The sequence below is a fragment of the Xyrauchen texanus genome, chromosome 5 (genome assembly GCF_025860055.1).
Source record: "Xyrauchen texanus isolate HMW12.3.18 chromosome 5, RBS_HiC_50CHRs, whole genome shotgun sequence".
NCBI classification, from domain to species: domain Eukaryota; kingdom Metazoa; phylum Chordata; class Actinopteri; order Cypriniformes; family Catostomidae; genus Xyrauchen; species Xyrauchen texanus.
The window spans coordinates 36172712-36190085 of record NC_068280.1 but is presented as its reverse complement, the minus strand read 5'-3'; the positions used below and the strand labels follow the sequence as shown (position 1 = coordinate 36190085).

At 37.0% G+C, this 17374-nt stretch overlaps 1 protein-coding gene across 4 annotated transcripts in view; it reads right to left on the bottom strand.

The window, feature by feature from the left end:
* Nucleotides 1-17374, bottom strand: part of LOC127643776 (TBC1 domain family member 1-like) — a 129160-nt gene that overhangs the window by 24693 nt on the left and 87093 nt on the right. For all 4 annotated transcript variants that reach the window (XM_052126649.1, XM_052126650.1, XM_052126651.1 and 1 more), the window contains 3 exons: nt 6965-7153; nt 2874-3035; nt 454-615 (listed from right to left, as the gene is read on the bottom strand). In XM_052126649.1, coding sequence (XP_051982609.1) covers nt 454-615; nt 2874-3035; nt 6965-7153 — 513 coding nt within the window. The remainder of the gene's footprint in view (nt 1-453; nt 616-2873; nt 3036-6964; nt 7154-17374) is intronic.

The window sequence follows — 17374 nt, the reverse complement described above, 5'->3', positions numbered from 1 at the left end:
TTGAGCTTATTTATACAGCCCGCTTCCTTATTATTTGAACTTTAATAAAGGATGCATAAAATAAAGTATATAACGGCGCAGTGTTTCCTTTTTAGATGCTCTGACAGGCAAGTTTTGCTCAAGCGGAACACCAGGTACGGCTCCGCTTTATTTCACAATGACACTGCTTCTGTATTTACTTACTTTTCATTTTTAATCTGTTTGGAAATTTTAGAGTGCATCTGGACTGTGAGCTGTTCTTTCTTCCTCTCCTCATTCAAGTGCGAGCTGAAGTGCTGCTCTCCCACGTCATCATTAGCGTTTCAAAAGATCTCATGTTATGTTAAATGAAATCAGACGACTATTCGTCAACGGAAAATTTGTCAAAATGTTTTATTGTTGATAATTTCGTCTAATCGATTCAGCCCTACTCACTAGGTTTTGGAGCAGAGCTATTGTGTTTGTATTACTAACCCAAGTCAATGAGGATGGCATGTTGTTGTGATGTGAGCTGTTTCAGAAGCTCTTTATAAGGAGTGTCATTATTAGGAGGTTTGACGCTGGGCACCTCCTGCCTCAGCAAATACTGCTCTGAAAGAAACTTCCAGATCTCTCCTCGATGCTGACGAGGAACACCTGAAAGAGAGAGAGAGAGAAAATGAGGATGAGACAGTAACAGTTCTTCGCTGGAGCGTTGAATGTTTACATGCCATGAGCAGAACATAGTGTGTGAGCGTGTTTCAGTGCTTTTTCAGTAAAAAGTGTGTGATCTCATCTGACATGGAGATGAATATCTATAAAATCACTTCAAGAGGACAAAGTCAACACTGGCAATGACTGACGAAAAACGATGATATGCATCACTGCAAAGCTCTCCCCTCCTACACACATACAAAATCCAAAAATTACATAAACACACCCCAAATCCCAAAGATTACCTGCATGAGCCTGCCATTAAAGGTGTGTAATGAATTTGATTTGATTTTAGTTTTAGTATAGTTTTAGTTTTTCAACACCAAGGTTAATATTATATGTGATTTTGTTCAGAGCCTCTTCACCGCATACATATACATATATATATAGTTGGCAAACTTGCCATCCAATTAATGAAGCGAGACTAGAGGTGTGAGTAAGAGATACTTTTTGAGTTTGCTATTCACAAGAAGCATCTGCTGACATTGACCATGCCTTGCAAGAAATAGATCTCAGAAGACCTATGACACAGTACGGTCAGAAATGTATTTTCAATTAATGGGCTATATTTGCCACCTGGAATTGATTATTTGAGCCCCCTTTAATTTCCAACCCTGCCCTAAATGTCACATATTACATTTTGATGGTTGTTTTACAAGTCAACTTGATGGTATCGATCAGTTTTGAAAGATTATTTAAATTGGATCATCCAAATTTTATTGAAAATCTGAAACCCAAGTAATTGCTTTGATAATTGCTATTAAATGTAGTTTTTGTTTGTATTGTAGTGCACATTTATGGTTTAATTTTATAATTTTTTTGCAAACCTTTTTTTATTATTTTAGTAGACAAATAATGTTTTGACAAAACTCTTGGGTTTTGGGCTAATTGTGGGTAAATTTTTTTATTTATAAATTTGTGATTGTCAAGTTCGGTTTCTAATTAATAATATACATTTGTGGCAGGGCGGAGTGCGGGGCTGGGTTGTGATTATACACACCCGGTCTCTTATCAGGCTAATTAAGCCTCCGAGAGGGATAAAAGCCGATGGCAGACGGTGGTGCGACAAGAGAGAGATGTCCGTCATGTGTATGTTTGTCTTTTAAGTTTCTCATTAAAATATTATTCACATCGTCAAGCCGGTTCTCGCCTCCTCCTTACCACTGAACTCCTTTACAAAATTGCTATTAATATAATTCTTTATAAAATTGCTATTGCTATAATACTCTTTTCATTTTAATGTAATTGGTTTTGTGCATGCACACACACACACACACACACACACACACACACACACACACACACACACACACACACACACACACACACACACACACACACACACACACACACACACACAAACACAATCTCTGAATGAGATCTGGTTATACTTTGGGAACAAATTTGGTTTGGTGTTAAAATGTAACTGTACTGGTCATGTTAGATTAGGTCACACGGTCTTGTTTACAGACCAGGTTTAGGCTTCAACTAATGCCCATGCAGAACTTTAGTGTGTGTCTATGCATATTAGTATGACTAAATGACTAGGCCGGTGTTTGTTGAATGCATATGATCAGTGTTTCAAACCACTAAAGCACCAACGCAGACTGGATATTTAAATGATAATGTGTAGTTAAAGATTCACAAGAGACACATTTACAAAAGAGTTTTGAAAAAGCAATGAATTATCCCAGATCCATCATGATATTGGCAAGTACAGTACATGTAATTTCACAGGTGAGTGAGCGTACGTGAACGTTCCATGTAAATACCACTGTTGCACTGATCTCGAACAGGTGTGTGGATACTTACCTGTCATTTATAACAATGTTTCGCAGAACAACCACTATGAAAAACTGACTATCATAGAGAAAGCACCTTAATCTTTGAATATCAAACATGCACACACCTATTCTATACAGACAAAAACAACATAAATCATACATTTTCTCGAGAACGCAAATAAAAGACAACTAAATATTAAACACACACACACACACACACACTATACCATCCTAAATACAACACACTGATATATAAACTAACTAAAATAACACATTACATACTCCTCGCTCAGCATGTTCAGTTTTAGTTCAGTTATCCAGGTATCAAAACATTCTGTGAATAGGCTGCTGGAAAACCTACACAATCATTCAACGCCACCATTTTTGTGTATCTACGTTTGCGTGAGTTTGAGCTACCTTGTCCTACCGCTGTATGGATCTCCTCAGTGTCAAATTTGACCTTTGACCTCCCAGTTGTGGTTAGCATTCTTTCCCAGACCAGAGTGACGTCTTTCAGACATGGAGTGATCTCTTCATAGTCCAGCTTTAGGCGCCTGCACTGCAGATCACTCTCTGATGCTACAGACAAAAACACACACATCGAAAGGTTCAAGACACTCTGAAATTAAAAATGTTGTTTTGTGTCTTATAGTCCATTTAGTCTCTCTCTTCCAGGTAAACCGACCAAAAACATAGATTTTTTTCACTACACAGAATTTCATCCAATCAAATGCTTTCAATAATGTGATTGTTCCTCCACCTAATACCACCTGCCACCAAATAGCAAGAAGTCAAGATTAAGCTTTTATTTGTCACATACACATCAATAAAATGGCAGTGAAATTCTATATCTGCAGCCAGGGACGTAGCTAGTGGCCCAAATGTTCAGGGGGCACCACAACAAATTCTAAACTGCATTTTCTTTTAATAGGAAAGGGCCCCAGAGTAATATACATTCAGGGGGCCCAGATTAACTTGCTACGGCCTTGTCTGCAGTACCTAATTATGCTAATTATAAACCAAAATTGTTTATTGTTGTGTGATGATGTATCCACACATATAGGTGTAAGTATCAATTCAAAGACCTCCATTGTATCACCTAAACAAAAAAATACTGAATCCACCTTTAATATTTATAGTTAGAGGATTGTTCAAATCCCTAACTCAAAGAACAAATAATATTAATAGCAAAGCTTTTCTTAGCAAGATAAGAATCAGTAATATAAAGGCAGATAAGTGGCAAATAATAATGACAGAAAAATACATTCATCCAATTCTTATACTGCAGCCTTATGCTGTAGTATGAAGACTTAAAGGGATAGTTTGCCCAAAAATAAAATTCTCTCATCATTGACACACCCTCATGCCATCGCAGATGTGTAAACTTTCTTTCTTCAGCAGAACACCTACAAAGATTTTTAGAAGAATATCTCAGATCTGTATGTCCTTACAATGCAAGTGAATGGTGATCAGACATTTGTAGCTCCAAAAATCATATAAAGGAAACATAGAAGTAATCCATAAGACTCCAGTGGTTAATTCCATATCTTCAGAAGTGATATAATATATGTGGGTGAGAAACATCTTTTACATCTGAGTCACATGTGGTGCCAGTTTAGTTTCACTTTCACATTTGAAAGTGAAAGTTAAGGTGGATATTTAGAGTAATAAAGACGTTTATATTGTTCTGTTTCTCACCCAGATCAATTATATGGCTTCTGAAGATATGGACTTAAACACTGGAATCATATTGATTAATTTTATGTTTCCTTTATGTGATTTTTGGAGCTACTAATATCTGATCACCATTCACTTGCATTGCAAGGACCAACAGAGCTGAGATATTTTTCTAAATATCTACGTTTTTGTACAGAAGAAGAAAGTCTTACACATCTGGGATGGCATTAGGGTGAATAAATGTTATGAGAATTTTGATTATTGTGTGATCTATCCCTTTAACAATTCATGGAAACTTGCAGCAGTATGAACTCTCGTTCATACACACAAACACAAACACAGGAAGAGATAACAGCAAGAAGGAAATTTCTGGAATAACCCATGTCCTTACCAATGCTACAAACAGAAAAAAAATCTATCAATAAATAAAACAAAGACAAAGAAGTCTCCAATAAACAAAGTAAAATGTGTGTTGAATATCAAATGTTTTGTAATTAAATGGGAAAGTGGTGATATTAAACTACTAAACCACTAGTAATATAAAAGTTAGATATAGGGCAGACAATATTCACTGCACGTCAACACTGACCCACTTTAATAGGTACACACCCTTTTCAATAGGTATTGCTGCTTTCTTTCCAAGCTTCTCCTCTTTCTTTCATGTCTTGTGAAACATGAATGTGCATGGCGGGGCAGGGTGTGACATTGCCAATCATAAAGCAAGCCCAAATCAGAGTGCACTTTTGCCAGCAAACCTTTTCAACCTGTCATGATCTTCTTATAACCTGCAGCAGGGACTTCCAACTAAAGCAGGGCAGAAGTGTGCATGGGTGTGTAGAAGTGTCTGTGTAATAACAGTTGTTCATGTACACACATCTGACATTAGCAGATGACCTAAAAACAGCTCTGAATTCCCAGGAGCTGCAGATGGATAAAAGTCTTGAAGACTGGGGTAAGCTGTGCCACTTTTTACTTAAGCTTCAATAAAACAGAGGTAAAATTAAACATCTAAAATGTCTTGATAGAAAACCAAATTAAAGGCCAATGTAATCGTATTTACAGCATTCAAATACGAAGTTTACTATCACTATTAGATGAGCCACTGACACAGCTTACCCCAAAGCATCTGGCACACTTACCTAAAAGCTACAATTTTAGGAAAACTTCATTTAATAATTCATTGTTACTCTTTAGCCAAAATTGCTTGATTTAATACACTGGCATGATGTACATGAGTTGATAAATTGGCAATTCACCTACATGCATGATATGTATCTTTTGACATGGATAAATTTGCTTTGACATTTTACTTGCCAAGTAGAGAATATTTACATGACAAAAACTGTTTGATTGTTTTTTGTCCTAAATAATGTCACTTTTCTCATGTGCATATCTCAGTTATATGAATATGTGTATGGTGTGCCCTTCCTGAATACAGTGGCAAGAAAAAGTATGTGAACCCTTTGAAATTACCTGCATTTACTGTATATATACATTTGTCTAAAATCTGGTTTGATCTTCATCTAAGTTACAATATTGAACAAACACAATCTGTTTGAACATTATTGTATTGTTATTTTACACACTGAATACATCATTCAAACCTTCACAGTGAAGGTTGGAAGAAGTATGTGAACCCTGAGGCTAATGACGTGAACAAAAGCTAATTAGAGTCAGGAGTTTGCAAACCTGTCATCCAATTAATGAAGCGAGACTAGAGGTGCGAGTTAGAGATACTTTGAATTAAAAAAGAAAGCACTCAAACATTTTGAGTTTGCTATTCACAAGAAGCATCTGCTGACATGGACCATGCCTTGCAAGAAATAGATCTCAGAAGACCTATGGTCAGGAATTGTTGCTTTGCATTAAGCTGGAAAGGGTTATAAAGTTAAAAATATTCATTTGATATTCATCTGTCCACAGTTAGACAAACTGTCAATAAATGGAGACCATTTAGTACTGTTGCTACTCTCCCTGGAACTGGTTAACATCTCTATTCATGAGTCTACTATACGGAAAACATTAAACAGGCTTGGTGTCCATGGCAGGACATCATGAAGGAAGCCGCTGCTTTCCAACAAAAACATTTCTGCACGCCTGAAGTTTGCCAAAGATCACCTTGGCACTCCACAATGCTACTGGGAAAATGTTTTGTGGACTGATGAAACTAAGGTTGACTTGTTTGGGAAGAACACGCAGCACTAAGTATGGCATAAAAAAGGCACTGCATACCAACACAAAACCATTCATACCAGACATCCTACAGAATATGGCTGAGCTGAAGAAGTTCTGTAAGGAAGAATGTTTCAAAATTCCTTCTGAATGTTGTGCAGGCTAATTCCAAGGGGTTCAAATACTTTTTCTTACCACTGTATATGGTTAAAATACCTCTACCATTATACATCATAAGGGCAAGAATAATCTATTTGTCATGTACCTAATAATACCTAGTCATTTGGGTATTTCTATTTCATAAAAACAAATCTATGATCTTGTATTGGTAGATTAACCATAATATAATTAATATAAAAAATATAATTACTTATATGATTGAATCTACAGATTTTTAGCAGTTTTAGTGCAAATGGCTTTGTGTACTAGGTAAAGGGCAAAAATTAGCTGGAGTTGGGCAAATAAAGTTTCACAAAAACTAGAGCTAACTGGTAAATTGGAAAACAAGTGTGAAACCAGGAAAAACACTTATTTTGTAAAACTACAATTAGTCTCATAACTCATAATTTCTTTGTAATTTGTTTGCTTGGTCAGTTGTAAATTAAAATGACAGTGTTCAAAACGACAACATTCAGTGCATGTGTGTGTTTGTGTCTCACCCTGTAGTTTCTGATTCTCTCTCTCCATCCGCAGTAATAGGATCTGTTGATGAATAGCTTTCCGCCATAACTCTCTTAACTCCGCCCCACTCTTCTTTTTCCTCTCCTCTGGCACCGCCCCTAGAGAGCTGTCCCCACCCCCTACGCCACCACCAAGTGCCATTCTGCTGCCAACCTCCAAGGTGGATTCTGAGAATAAGAGAAAAATATAGGTCAATAAACCGGTGAAACAGAGGCCAAAATCAACATAAACTACAAGAACTGCCAACTACACACGCTTTCATTTTGAAATGTATTCAATATAAATATAAACAAATGAAATTAAAATAATGGAATGTAGCTTTTAAGTGTTTCTCCATTAAGAAATCATTGCTTCAGGTTTTCAGTCCATAACAATAAAAAATAAAAATTAAAGGCAATAGAACAAATAAAAAACAATAGAACAAAAGACACAAATCACACATCTTTAAAAAAAAAAAATCAGGCTTTCTAACAGCAGTATACAGTAAGTAAACATTCGGACATTTTTTTAATTTTTTTAATTACTTAATCAGGCATAGGTCTTCCCTTCATGATTATATGATATAACACATTAATACTGATTCAATATTTTTGAAGTTTAAATGAGAAGCAGATATGTAATTAAAATTAGCAGTACATTTTTTCTTTAGGCCTAAATTTGTATTCATCATCAATTGTAAAGAACATATTAAAACTACTTAAGCACAGAGCAGTGAGTGGTTCTCTCTTTGTTTAGTCTTTTTTGTTTGTTTAATATTAACAACATGAAAGCCAGTGACAGGTCTATTATTGGGGTATGAATATTTGCACATTTGATTATGATGCACTGTGAAATCAGAAATTTGGTCACGATTCGTTTCGATCCAATTCGATTAGATTGTTTTTAGAACGATTCATAATATTTTTCCAAAATATGCAGGAAAAAGATTTTTAGTTTTTACAAAACGTTCTTAATTTAGACAGCACAGACATACACCAGAGTTAAGCGCATGAGTCAGGGATGCATTTAGGACAAAGGACGTTTGGCCTTTGTGTGTTTGCATATATAAACAGAAAAATAATACTAATGTTACACGTAGTATAGATGTGAAATGAACAAAGGATAAAAAGGTCAGAAGCCACATAATGATTTGATGCAAACACACACACAAACAGATGATACGTAAACTGTGGAATACATTTACATTTAGCAAATGCTTTTATCCAAAGCGACTAACAAATGAGGAACAAAACAAGCAATTTGTCATACATAAGTCAACAATATCTTCAGTACCGCACTGCAAAGTTCTCACATTGTCTGGAGTAGTAAAAATTATGGAGCAGAAGAATGAGACAAAGATTTTTTTTGTTTGTTTGATTGTTTGTTTGTTTTTAAAAAGTACATGCATTTATTGTTTATTGGTTAAGTGCTCACGGAACAGATGTGTTTTCAGCTGTTTCTTGAATGCTGAGATTGTATCTGCAGATCATGTGGAGGTTGAAGCTCATTCCACTACAAAAGACCAGAAAAAGTCAATGATTGTGAAATGGAGTTTGTGCCTCCTTGCGACAGGTCCACCAGGCAACACTCGTTCATTGACTGCAGAGAGCGAGTTGGAACATAGACATGGATTGAAGTTAGAATGAGTCGTTCCATTAGCTGTCCTGAATGCCAGAGTCAAAGTTTTGCAACTGACAGCCAGTGGAGTGAAATCAAAAGATGCACCAGATGCATTGCAGCGTTCTGGACCATCTGCAGTGGCTTAATCATTCTAACTGGGAGACCGGCAGGTAACAGAGCATTACAGTAGTCCAACCTTGAAATGACCAGAGTTTGATCAGGAGCTGTGTAGCATATTCAGACAGGAAAGGTCTGATTTTCCTGATGTTGTAAAGTGCAAACCTGCAAGACTGGGCGGTTGATAAGATGTTGGCAGTGAAGTTAAGCTGGTCATCCACAACCACTCCCAGGTTCTGGGCTGTCTTAACTGGCGTTAGTATATTTAAACTAAGATAAATAGTGAGGTTGTATTCAAAAGAGGGGTCGGCTGGGATCACGAAATGTTCTGTCTTGGCAAAGTTGAGCTGCAGGTGACATTTCTTCATCCAGGGCGAGATCTCCGAGAGGCAGCCAGAGATACGAGCTGAGACTGTGGTGCTGTCAGGCTGGAATGATGGGTAGAGCTGCACATCATCTGCGTAGCAGTGGTAGGAGAAACAAAGTGCCTTAGTGATAAGTCCTATACTGATAGTAGTACACCGTAGATCGAGAAAAGGAGGGGTCCAAGCAATGATCCCTGAGGAACACCAGTGGTCAGCTGCTGTGTCTTGGTTACCTCTCATCTCCAAGTGACCTTTAAGAATCTGCCTTTGAGGTATGTCTCAAACCATCCAAGCGCAGTTCCTGTGATATAAGTGTTATAGATATGCGTATTGTAACGGTTAACATTTATTGCACCAATAATACAAATTAAATATATGTGCAGACAGATAAGGCCCATGTTTAAATCAAGCAGGGTCATAGAATTAAAAGATAGTAGGTTCTAGTAGGTTGCAGTTACACTGCCGGGCCTAATACAGAGATCTCATATTTTGACACGTATCCATTTCTTTGTCCTATCTGTTTATATTCACTTAAGACAAACCAACTGTGTTTAAATTAATACCCTACCAAGGCAAGAATTTCAACCAAGAAGTGCATTTGACCCTTCACACATAGTCATATTACAGTACCATGAAGTGAGCGCTTCAGTATAGAGCATGCACATGACCATCATAAATTACATCAACTACCAACATCAACTATCAAAATCGTTATTCATCAACTACAAAATATACTTATATTCAAGATCTATTCTCTAAAAGCAACTCTAAATATCTTATATGCTGCTTCTCAGATGAATGCATTTTTTTTAAAGGATTTTTAGATATTTTAAAATATTTGTATTTTTAATATTATATTCAACATTCTTGGATAAAAAAAATGTCTTCTGCAGTATAGCTGCTAAAGTAAATGTACATTGTTTTAAAAGAGTTTTATTGGAAAACAAGCCAAAACAAATCATAAATGTATTTTGTTGCAGTGTATATAATGGGGCGAAGACTTCCTCACTCAACTTTGTTCACTTCAATCAATAACTCCAAAAAAAAAAAAAAAAAGTCTTATTAATAAAGCTATTGCCAGTTTTCTTCACGATAAGAAATGCACAGTGACATATATTATGATTCAATAAGTCGTGAGCCATCACGTTATAATTAAGCTGCAGCAAGTGCAAGCTCGAGGGATGAGCGTCCCCGCGACACTGTGTCATCAGCCGGGTGCAGTTTCAATCTCTCCACCTTAGATCGGGACATTCGTGCAACTCATAGAAGAGGCGTTGACCACACAGAGAAATGCCAGAGTCGGAGTTTGTAGTTAATTATAAGACCTGCTTTCGTATTATTTGAACTTTAATAAAGCTATAACGCATTAAAACGGCATTTAAGATGTAACTCTATAACATTTAAGAGCTCCGACTCCACATACGAGAGTGCTTCTGTATTTACTTATTTTGTATTTTTGCATTATAACCTCATACTTTGCGATCTACATCAGCTGAAGCTGTTTGGAAAGTTTAAAGTGCATTTGGACTGTGATCTGTGTAATTCTTCCTCTCCTCAGTCAGGTACGACCTGCAGTGCTGCTCTTGTGCATCATCATTCGTTTAATGCGATCTCACGTACGTTAAATTAGATCAAACGACTATTCGACAATGACAATTTTAGTTAATGATAAAGTCGACTAATCTTTTCAGGTCTAAACATCACCCACATAAATGACATCACACATCTCTAGGTAAAATAACGTCACCCTAGATCCACTACTAATAAGGCCCACAACTATCTATCTTATATATACATATATCTATCTTATATATATATATATATATATATAAGTTAACACACATGTATGTTTATTCAGAAAGTATGAATGGTTATTTATTCACATCTAGGTAATATGCTTCCACAGAACAAATGTTTAGATGCATATCTCTGTTTACTTAATTCACAAAAACAATTTAAAGTTAAAATGGTGACACAGTAAACCAGTAGCTGAAAAGGTGAACACCATGTTCATATTTACAAAAATTAACAGTTAACAAAAGAGCAAACCACAAAACACACAACGAAAAACAAACACATGCAAAACACACATATACACACGTCTGGAGTGAACACAGGCAGAGGTGTTAAAAATAAACCGAACACCACCCAAACTACAGGGTGGATCCTAGACCTCAAAATATCATTTTTATTTACAAAGAGAGAAATTGTACAAAAAGAAAACAATAAATTTCAGTTATTTATGGTGTGAACATAAAGAGAGATCACCTGATGTATTGCTGCATATCACAGGGAGAATACTGAAATTTAAACTTCACCCACACACTTTGTGTTTTTAATCTTACTTCTGTAATTTAAAAAACAGATTTCACCTCAACCAGCTTGTGTAGTTTAGTCCTGACTCCTCTTAGCACCTGCAGTCAAAAACGGACAATCATTTCCAACATTTACACCTAAACAGGACTTCAAATTTAATCACGCAGATTGTTTAAGTGGCGCTTGCTTATGTTACGGTAAGGGATTTTAAAAACCTTTAAAGCTTAAGAGTGTAATATTTTTAATTCACTTAATACTTTGTTCTATCCCAGTTTACAATTACTATTTTTAAGCATCCCGACCAGCCCGACTCAACATTTGCACAACAGATGATGTGAGTTAGAGACGGGACTACCTGTACGGGACTACAGTCAAATAGCACAGGGTTCAAACAATCATTATTTTTGTACTAGAGCGCACCAGTCAGATTCCGGAAGTAAAAATCTCATTCATTTTTTCCATAGACTAATTGATTTTTAACAATAACTTATAAATCCATGGTATACTGTATGCTTCTGTTGAAGTCATCAGTCAAAATTATTTCAACTTCAGGGTTTATAAATCGCGTATAATAGTGGAATTCCTGGTGAACCAATCAGAGATTGTAGTATATTTTTATCAAGTTAATCAGGAGTAATCAATGAAAACATTGTTGATTTGTACCACAGTTATGTCTGATGGGCAAACATGCAGTTTACTGTGTGTAAAGGCCTGTGGACTGATGGAATTTGTGCTCAACATATGTGTGACTATTTGACTGTGTGTGCAGAAACATAAATAGCATTACTTAGGGGGGAGAACTGATCTCTTCCAAAGGACGTTCTGTTACTTCTTAATATGGTCAAGACCAGAGTCAATGAAGAGCATGATAGATAATGCATGTAACCCCACCTTGTTTGAGGAGATGTATTTAAGTAAAACCAAACCAGAGATGGTTCAGTTGTTGTTACTGTGGTTTCACCGTAGGCAACTCGGCTTTATTGTGTGATAATAAAGTCTATTCTTCTGAAATCAAAACCCCAAAGATGTTGAGTGATTTTTCAAAAAATTGGCACAAGAAACTACTACAAATGGCGCCCGAACAGGGACAGAAGAGAGCAGAGTCATTACATTGTGGGCTGGCTGGAAAGGCAACACAAACAGGTGGCCACCATTAAAAGGTAAGCAACTTTTGCTTATATATAAAAGTTTGTGTTGCTTGCCAGTTTGCCTGTGGTGGTAAGAACGCTCAAAAAGCTGTTCTAAACCAATAAGAAAAATAAAATAAATAGAGGGTTTTGATTCCAGAAGAAATAATTGCATGCAATGATCTGATATCTACTGCTAAGTGGGCCTTGATGGATAACAGTAAAACAAAAAATAAAAAATAGAAATTAAATATATTCCTCATAAGTTGAGGAAAGATTTCGCTCATTGGCTGAGAAAACTATGACTCATAGGTTGAGAACTTAAATATATTCCTGATAAGTTAAGGAACTAAAATATAATCCTCATTAAAAGGGGAAGATTTCGCTCATTGGCTGAGAAAAATATGACTCATAGGTTGAGAACTTAAATATATTCCTCATAAGTTAAGGAACTAATATATATTTCTCATAAGCTGAGGAAAGATTCCGCTCATTGGTCCCATTCGCAATGCTTCATGGGATTGTTGCAGTACTCTTGATCCAATTTTCAAATCGTTTTTTGCTTCAAATCAAAGTTTGTTATGTTGTTATTCAAATCGGAGCATGTTGGTTTGGTTCACAGTTTAGAACTCTTTTAAAGATTTTTTGAATAGTCAATGGGAAAAATGAAAGGCAAAAAACTTCCGGAGCCAACGCGGCTGAAAAAGTGGGCATTCACTGTTGTGTTCTATTCCGTTAAGTTGCACTAGTGCCATAGAAATAACACAATTCGACTTTAATACATCATGTATTACATTTCAGAATGAAACCCGACCTGCATTATTTGGGCTATGGGCATTAGTGATGCATCATCTCATGAAGCTTTTTGATGAGAGGTATGCTATTACTTTTCTAAGCAATTGGACTTAAAATATTTATTTCGTAGATGAGAACATGCCCAAAAAAGTCAATTGGTGGAAGTTGTCCCTCTTTGAGCCTGACAGCCAGACAAAGCCCAAAACCTACCTCTAATCATATTGAGCCTGTAACGCTGATTATCATGTCTGGCTGATAGTAAAAAAATTATTATACAGAGCCAAGTCTATAATGACAGTATCCATATACTTGTGATAGATCAATATATAAACAATGATCAACATTAAACCCACTGACAGGTGAAGTGAATAACATATATTATCTTGTTCCAATGGCACCTGTCAAGGGGGATATATTGGGATATATTAGGCAGCAGGTGAACAGTCAGTTCTTGAATTTCACGTGTTGGAAGCAGGAAAAATGGGCAGGCGAAAGGATCTGAGTGACTTTGACAAGGGCCAAATTGTGATTGCTAGAATGGGTCAGAGCATCTCCAAAAAGGCAGGTCTTGTGGGGTGTTCCCAGTATGCAGTGGATTGTACCTACCAAAAGTGGTTCAAGGAATGACAACGGGTGAACCGGCAACAGGATCTTGGGTGCCTGAAGCGATGGCTAGCCCGTCTGGTCTGATCCTACGGAAGAGCTACTGTAGCGTCAGAACTGGACCATGGAGCAATGGAAGGAGGAGGCCTGGTGTGATGAATCACGTTTTCTTTTAGATCATGTGGACAGCAGGGTGTGTGTGCACCCTAGAGAAGAGATGGCAGCAGGATGCACTATGGGAAGAAGGCAGGCCGGCGGAAGCAGTGTGATGCTCTGGGCAATGTTCTTCTGGGAAACCTTGTGTCCTGGCATTCACGTGGATGTTACTTAGACACGTACCATGTACCACCTATCTAATGATTGCTGCAGACCACGTACACCCTTCATGGCAATGGCATTACCTGATGGCAGTGGCATCTTTCAGCAGGATAATGCGGCCTGCCACACTGGAAAAATTGTTCACGATTGAATTGAGGAACATGATAATAAGTTCAAGGTGTTGACTTGGTCTCCAAATTCCCCAGATCTCAGTCCGATTGAGCATCTATGGGATGTGCTGGACCAACAAGTCTGATAGATAGAGGCCCCACCTTGAAACTTGAAGGACTTAAAAGATCGGCTGGTAACGTCTTGGTGCCAGATACTACAGGACACATTCAGAGGTCTTGTGGAGTCCATGCCTCGATGCGTCAGAGCTGTTTTGGCCGACAGTCTTGTCAATGGATGATAAACATTTTCTGAGGAATTTTTTTTTAAATGGCAATTTCTCATTTGTCATCAGAAAGTTATATCACGCATTAATCAGTATTAGATCTGCGACCATGTTTTTAAGATTTCAAAACCCATTTTGGTCAACCATTATTGAATACAATATTCATGTAGAGGAGCAGGTGATAAAACATTTCAAGACACTGAGAGACCTGAACTGTGTCCACATACACACACAATCACATTTGGTCTTGGTCAGTCAATGTGTCTGTACCATTTCAGCATCACATAATTCAAGGCTTCCAGCAGAACGGCCATAAAACAAGCATTTCTTAAGTCAAGAATCATACACATACACAAATCTGACCCAGTTTCAACAGGGTGGAGAAGCATATGAGTTTGAGTGTATGTGTGGAGATTGCTACAGTAGACACTGACACACTCGGACACTTGGGCGACGGTTGCTCCCTCGGCAAACGCAAACACACACACACACACACACACACACACACACACACACACACACACACACACACACACACACACACACACACACACGCGCGCCACACCCTCTAAATAAGTGGCATTTCTGCCAAGACCAACGCCTTGCTAGTGTGCAAACACACATATAGTAGTGGGTCAATAAGGCCGGTGCTTTCCTGTAGCTGTCTGTCAACATGGCTTCCTTCAAAACACCACACCCAACACACAAATACACACATATATTACCTCATTAACACAAATTTTACTTCATTCAGCATAGACTAACACTTGTCAAGACACACCCAAATATACTGAAAAAACATAGACGCACACATACAACAACAGCAGAAGTCTTGACACGCATTCTACTTTAAGGAAGTGTACTCATATTACTGCAAATACATAAACAAATGCTTTTCTGTAAATGACAAAGTGGAATTTAAAAACCAGCCAGTTTAGTGGAGGCAGATCCCAAATACCTTTCAATCATGCGCATGCACGCACACACACACCACGGTCTTAAAACTTGAAAAAAATAGCACAAGAGATAGACTAGTGATGAATTCATCATTCATATTTGCCCGCTGGAAATCATCCAATGTAGAAAAGTGCTCAGGTAAGTGTTTAAGTAATTTAAAGGTGGAGTGTGTCATTTTTCCAATGTTAAAATATGTTCTTTTAATATGCAGAAAGAACTATACCACTATGCAAAGCACAGTAACTACACTTTTTTATTTGTATAAATTGTTTTATTATTGAGTTCTAACCTACTGTAGATTGAGTCTCTTTGACTATTATCTGTCCTGTGACAGATGGGTTTGGCTCAACTATGTTCAGACTCAGAGAAAACAGAGTGAGACTGGCACTCTTATTTGGCTGTTAGTCACCATAACCTAGAGGTACTTGATGTTTTGGGCCTATACACACACACACACACACACACACACACACACACACACACACACACACACACACAACCTGAGGGGGGAACAACATTTACTCTGAGGTCCTGACAAGTCTGATGAGATACCAGACCTGATTTTCTGTTTTGGCAGTTACAGAAAGTTAGAAAGACAGACATAAAACAGGCCAAGTAAGGAAATAAAAAAACAAAACACAAAAAACAAGAGCGCACTGACAGATACATGTGGGAAAATAAGAAAGTGATAATCATGCCAAAAGAAATATCAAACCTGTCCAAGTTCATTAACCTGTTTTAAGAGTAAGAGTTCCACCTGGAGGACAACAACAGTAACTGCAGCTAAAAGTAATGGAGTAGATGATGTTGGTGGTTGCTAATGTTGGTAGAGGAAGTTGATGTTGGTAGATGATGCTTTAATTGAAGTAGGTGATGTGGGTCAATGCAGGTGATATATCTAGTTTATAGATGATGATGTTGGAAGTTGTTATTCAAGTGATGTTGGTCATTTATGGTAATGTGATTTGAAGTTGATGTAGGCAATGTTGGTGATGTTTCAATTAATCTATGTGACGTTGGCGGTTGATGCAGGAGAGATAGCTAGTTTATGTACACATAAATGCTGCCAATTCACTAATGCAAACATTACACAATGTAGATCAGGAAAACACAAAAGCAAATATTTTGAACTAGGGTCACCTGAAGCACGTGCACTGGCCACTAGGCAATGAATCCAACATTTATTAAAAATGAGAATTTTAGTTTTTGCTGCAAAGTTGACTGTTTAGGCACATCTTGATTACTGATGAATAAAACAGCAAATAAATAATTCAATGCAATTCTCGTCATGTTTTGGATGTGTACATACGGGATATGGCATATAGTTGACCCTCAATAAATATTATTAAGACTATTAATTTGATAATTCCAATTACAATATTAAGTGAAATAATAAAAAATGTATCATCCCTACAATATAATTTCTGGGACTTTTTGAATGTTTTATTCTACACACAAATAATACTACTAAAAAACCAAACATGTTTCTCACAAGTGATCTGATAATTAAATGTGTGCTGTTCCTACAACACCCCTAAAGAAAGGTTTTATGCTATGTGTGCAGTGTCATAGACAAGTTTTAAAATTGTATTGCAATACATACCCATCTGATCATTCTAAGAAGTTTATTTTGCATCTTTGCAGACCATTTTTAGACATTTGAAAAATTAAAAAGCGATATGGTTTGGTTGTCCAAAGTGATCACACAGAAATAGCCCTGTATACAAACCTAGGGAAGCACTGACACATCAACAGCCAATAATAATGTTTATGCTAATAAAGATAATAGAAATAATG